The 6,367-nt window shown below is 35.1% G+C and overlaps 1 protein-coding gene across 1 annotated transcript; it reads right to left on the bottom strand.

Annotated features, from left to right (window-relative positions):
- Positions 1-600: 600 nt before the first annotated feature.
- Positions 601-1,792, bottom strand: LOC101633310 (taste receptor type 2 member 7-like). Its single transcript, XM_012720817.1, is given in 4 exon segments — positions 601-788; positions 791-1,288; positions 1,580-1,750; positions 1,753-1,792. Coding segments are annotated over 4 exon segments (897 nt in total).
- Between the last annotated feature and the right edge of the window lie 4,575 nt (positions 1,793-6,367).

Here is a 6,367-nt window from a genome sequence, read left to right as displayed (position 1 = left end):
GGGATTAAAAACATTACTCATCTTGTAAAAAGCAGAAACCTTGGACACTGTCAGTATATGCTTGTATATGCCAGATCAATTTGTAGTACCTTATCATCTATCAGCCATACTAGCAACTGAAATCAAAAGTAAGAAGGACATGAATCTACATATTATATTAACATAATACACTTTTCAACATATAATTCTGAAATTAACAATGACTCACTTTGGAAAATAGCTATATGTAAACAGTCAAATTATTATAGTTTCCATCTTAAACTAAATAAATGTGATTTGAAATAACCTTGGAAGACAGGTAATAGAACTACATTTACTGGTCAGCCAATGGAAGTCTTAGTATTTTTTTCTGATTTATAACACAACTGTCACTGCAATACAAACCGTAGTTATTTAGCTGTGCTATTACCACATAATCCCTTAAAAAGGGATCCTTGATCTTAAAAATAAGTGTTTGCCTGTCCCGGGTGTGGGAGATAATCAGGGCAGAGAGAGACATACAGAGAACACATAACATATAAGTAAACTAAAAACCTTGCCAAGTGTATCAAATCCATGGTCAGCAAATACAATGTGTTTTGTGTGGGTCCTCCTTTTTCATCAGTTCCTTTTTAGGCAGCAAAGTCTCCTGAATGATTGTTGTAATTTAGGATTACTCAAGATTATTACTACTGAATGAAAAGAGGGGTAAGCAGCCATTATATCTTTCATCACAAAGAAACGCTGACTTCTGTAAGGGATGCTGAATGTTATATTCACCATGAAAACAGCAAAATAAGAAATAAAGAGCAAAAGAATGTTATCACTGTCCTTAATGCATTTATATGGGCTTTTGTGCTAGCATTTCTGAAACCATGAGATCCGTTCTGCATCCGGTGAGTGTGCTTGTAGAGAGAAATGAGTAACATAAAAGTGCATATCACAAATATGGCTAAAGGAAATATTAATGTCACGTTGACAAAAAGTACTTCATTAATTTGCTTGAATTTAGTCCCTCTTCGAGTAGCATTCCTGAGAACATCATCATCCACGTTTTTAGGGTAATCTACCATGATACACAGAGCGGCAGTGCCCATGGAGGTCAGCAGGCTTTTCAGAAGCAGCCAAGGCATCAGCTTTGATATCCTGTATTTCAGCCAAAGAAAGTAGTTCTGAGAGAAGTGTGCTATCTTGAAACAGTAAAACACGGATAGGCAGGTGGCAAACCAGAGACTGACAGAGCTAAAAAATATCCAAAGGAACATCATTGTTGAACCATAAATTTTCACTCGATAAAAGAGTGGAAAGAGGGGCCCTCCCTGGTGGCGCAGCGGGTTGAAGCACTGCACTAAGAAACTAAACCCACTTCCGCATGAGTTCGATCCCTGTCTGCCCCGGAGGCGACCACATGGCGAGGCAGACCTCTCCTGACCCGCCCACTGCTCCCCTCAGCAGTGTACTTCCTCGATCTGCCTGTTCTGCTCCCTGCTCTGTCTCTGGTGAATCCTCTCACCCTCCGCATCTCTGGCCTGTACCCCAGTTCTGTACGAATAAATAAATAAATCTTTAAATAAAAAAAATAAAAAAAAGAGTGGAAAGAACACAGAGCAAAAACTCTGTATCATTAACACCATCTGCAGAGCAAATCTAGACAATCCTATACATATGAAAAGGAGTTGTATTGGCATTAGCCTTCTGCTTTTGATCAATTCTTTACAGTTGATGATTATAAGAAATCCATTTACTGTAATGCCGGTGATAAATTCTACTGCATAAGAATAACATGAGGAATACCTGATAAGGAAGAAATCATGTTTTCTATTGCAAATCTTAGGTTTTTCCTTGTGGATACCGTGAAATACCTTCTCCAGACAATCTTGCACATAGACACACGCAGCTCTGAGAAATCTGATCTTCTGCCAACTCTGAGATCATAAGTAAAATCTTACTATAGTTTTTTCCCAACAGAAAAAAGTCAGAGGTATTACTTTTCAAATGGGTTGCCTTTCAAATGAAACCAAGGAATGCAAATCCAAAGATTTGAATGATGTTATGTCTTCCAATTACATCCTAGGAAAATTGCCACATTCACATTATTCAATGCTTACTTTTATCAGCTTTGCAAAAACATACTTATAAATATTTCATTTATGTCACCACCTATTTCCTTTGTGTCTTCCCTGCCTCTACCCACAGTACAAATGCCACATCCCTAACAGAGACAATTGTTGCCTATTACTGACACAAGTATCCCACTTCAGATGTGGCTCTTTCCTTCATGCAATTTTTTTAATTTTTAATAATTCAAACCAAAGTAACAAATTTTCCTTCCCTCTCCCCAACTCCATAAAAGAAAATTTCTTCTTCAGACTCGAAAGAAATTTCTGCTACCTAATTTGCTTAAGAATCCTTTATCACCCTAGATAATCTCTCATATTTTCAAAGCCTTCTTGGTAGAATTTGATCTGACAGTCAACAAAGGACAGTGAGAAAAGCAATACGTAATTAATCCACATGCTGACATCATCTTTTTTTCATGTTGAACAACTTCATTTCAAAAAGTAAATGCTATAAAAACTTTCAACCACCAGCAGACGGTGGAGTTAGCCCCATGTTAAAATGAGCTTACTTTATTACAGAAAGATGTCCACAAATACTGCTGACCTTTAATTATGTCCTATGTAAAACACAAATAAATCATTACTACTTTACAAATAAACTGTGGTGTTCCATGCATTTAGTTCTGGTCACACTAGGCTATCAACAAATAATAACCACCATTAATAATTTTAAGTTTCTGTCTCATTGTCTGCTTATCACAGCATTAAAATAATTCTATTCAAAAGTTTCAATGAGAAAATTAAAATGTGTTCTAGAAGAAACAGGATTGTAACACTACTGAAAACAGAAAATGCATGGAATTAGGTATGCCTCCCACTGTCCTCAGATTTCATGGACATCCACTAGTCCATAAAAGCAAGTATCACTGCTACTTGTGTAATATTCCACTGCCAGTTTCTTCACTGTGCTCACTCACCTTCTATAGTTCACAGATATCAAAAATACAGCAAGATTTACCCCTTTTCTATCCCTTCAAAAATATTAAAACTGTTCCCTTTCCAATAAATGGTGCTGGGAAAAACTGGACTGCCACATTTAAAAGAATGAAACTAGCCTATTATCTCACATCATACACAAAAGAGATAAAAGATCTGGATATAAGACCTAAAACTATAAAATATAGAAAAGAAAACAGGTAAAACTGTCCATGACATAAATTCAGGACACATCATTGAGGGATCATTTCCAGATGCAACTGGAAAGAGACTATAAACAACTGGGACTACATCAAACCAATAAGCTTCTGTACAGCAAAAGCAGCAGTAACCAAAACCACGAGCACCCCTCTGAATAGGAGAAAGTAATTACACAGCATATAATTGGTAAAAGACTGATATCAAAGAGCTCATGCAATTGAACAAAGCAAACAACCAAAACAAAAAATAGGTAAATGAGCTAAAAAGATGCTTCTCCAATAAAGAAATACAAATGGCCAACAGGCATGTGAAAAAAAAAAGTTCAATATCACTTATTATTAGTAAAATGCAAATCAAAACCACAATGAGATACCACCTCATACCTGTGAGAATGGCTCACATTAAAAAAATTGGAAACAACAAATGCTGGCAAGGATGAAATGAAAAAGGAACCTATTTATACTGTTGGTGGGCATATGAACTGGTTTAACTACTACAGAAAGCTGGTTGGAGGTTCCTAAAAACACTAACAATGGATCTACCATATGATCCAGCAATTCCACTCCTAGGAATGTGCCCAAAGAATACAAAAACACTAATTTGAAAGGAAAACAGCACTCTTATTTCATTGCACTCTGTTTACAATAGCTAAGATAAGAAAGCAACTTAAATGACCCCAAACAGATGAACAGATCAAGAAGATTGGTATGCACACACAGTGGAACACTACTCAGCAATCAGTAAGAAGATAAACTCATGTCATTTGGAGCAACAAGAATGGATCTGTATGAGTTTGTGCCAAGTGAAATAAGCCAGAAGTCAAGAGTTTGTGCCAAGTGAAATAAGCCAGAAGTCTATATATATATATATATATATATATATATATATACACACACACATATATATCATATATATATACATTAATTTCACTTATATGCGGAATATAGAGAAATTGAACAAAGAGACGAGAAAAAGACAAAACTTACAGCTGACCATCCACAGATCTGAGGCACACAACAGAGGAACAGGAGGAAGAGGGGTCAAATCAAATACTGTCCAAAAATTACCAATGATGTAAGAAAATGAATAAATTTAATTTTAAAAAGAAACGAAAATGCTGGGTTTCTTAGAAATATGACTAGTAATTAAGACTACTAGGCTGAGTCAGGAAACAAAAAGGGAAGAGTCTAATGTCTCTGGTAAAGGTCTATGACCATTTGGGGTGTGTGGTGTAGTGACATCTCTGAAGAGGTATGAATGTAAAAATTCTCTATATCACATACAGTATCATAAAACAATGTTAACTTAATAAATAAAATAAATTGCTGTGTGTGTGTGTGTGTGTGTGTGTGTGTGTTATGTCAGTTTGTCTTTGGATTCTGTCTTTGGCCCTGAAATCAGATTTTGCCTTTGATTTGCAAACTTGCCATCTTCCTTGTCAATAAACAATGAATTTGCCAATGAACGGTAAATGCCTTATTCTATGATCTACCAGAAATTATTCCTAATTCTGGTATGTATATCTTCATCTCAATTCCAAACTGTAGTCCAGTGTTTTGAACTTAGGCTCTAAGTAGAAAGAAAATGGCATTTGGACACATTACTGCTCAGTGTTCTAATTCTTCCCTGAGACTGTGCTATTTATATTGAATCATTTCACTTAAAAGGATCTGACAGATGAGTTTTCAAGTGTTGTAGACTGCTATAGAATATGGTTGTGAAAACAAAAATTCAATCAATATCAATCTTTCATTTTCTAAAAATTCTATTTTAATTAGTATTTTGTTATAGTCTATACTTAATTAAATGCATTTTTAAATTAAAGATGCTTAGCCAACTGATGGAAAGCAATTTTGCATATACATATCCATCCAGACATTCACATGAAAAAATTATTGATTATACAATGTAAGGTTAAAAATCTCGGAATGTGTAGTGACTACTGAGATTTTTTTTTTATTACAATATACATTCATTGTTTTTTGCTTATACAGTTCAAGGCATTCTGGAAAGGATATACGAATACATACAAAATATATTCTATATTAGTGCAACAATGAGGATCTTTTTATATTTTAAATATCTCTATCAGAATACAGAATTTTTGAAGACAACAACCATATTATCTTCTTTGTTTCTCATTATTCCTTTTCTATGGTCCTTTTTCTCAATTTTCCATAGTAAAGTAGGTTAAAAAAATGTGGAGCAATTTACACTTACTAGTCAGAAAAATAACTTGATTGGAGTCAATATTAACTTGTCTGAAATTTTTATTTTATAAAAAATCACTACTTTTCAAAAATCATATTTATAATAGCTACCTGGGGAAGCACATAAACTATGAATACATAAAACGTTGGGAAAATGTGAAATCATATAAACCATTATATAAGCAGTTCTTTTTGAATCTCATTTGTTAGATAAATGCATAATTTATAAACTGGATATCCTCCACTGAATATCCAAGTGTCTTAAAATTTTTTGCTGAGTTAGTTTCAAGTCACCTTGCATTTGGCACATTCATACAAGTCCAGCTGGCACTCTTGAGGGTTATGTGATTCTGATATGATGCTTGATTTCTAGAGAATGTACTTTATTCACATATCACAGATTCCAGTTCTCATTTGCCTCTTTAAGTACATCATTTAGCTGAAGAGAAACCTTGGCTTTCCAAGAACTAAAGGCACAACTGACATCCAGACACAATTTAGCAGAGTTGTATCTGCATTGTGATTTTTTTCCCCTGTTACATGTGGGCTGTTTTGCATTTACCCTTATTGAATTCCATTTTGAAAAGAAAATTTTAGTGAGGAGCTCTTTCTCAGTTCTGAGAAAAGTTGATAATCAGTGGGACAGTCTTGAAGTTAGTAATAATGCATGGACTCACTAGAGATCTGGGAAAGGCAGTGGCTACAGGGAAAGAGATGATTTTTCAAATTAAAAAATGTGTGAATGTTTGACTAAGCATTTTACTGACAAATAGACTTCTTTACTAAAAAGAAAAACAAGGCCCTCCCTGGTGGCGCAGCGGGTTAAAGCACAGCACTATGAAGCTAATGCCACTTCCGCATGAGTTCCATTCCCACCTGCCCCGGAGGTGACCACATGACATGGCAGACCTCTCCTAACCC

Source organism: Condylura cristata, unplaced genomic scaffold, assembly GCF_000260355.1.
Source record: "Condylura cristata isolate star-nosed mole 26May11 unplaced genomic scaffold, ConCri1.0 scaffold00005, whole genome shotgun sequence".
NCBI lineage: Eukaryota > Metazoa > Chordata > Mammalia > Eulipotyphla > Talpidae > Condylura > Condylura cristata.
This window is presented reverse-complemented; position numbering and strand designations above follow the sequence as displayed.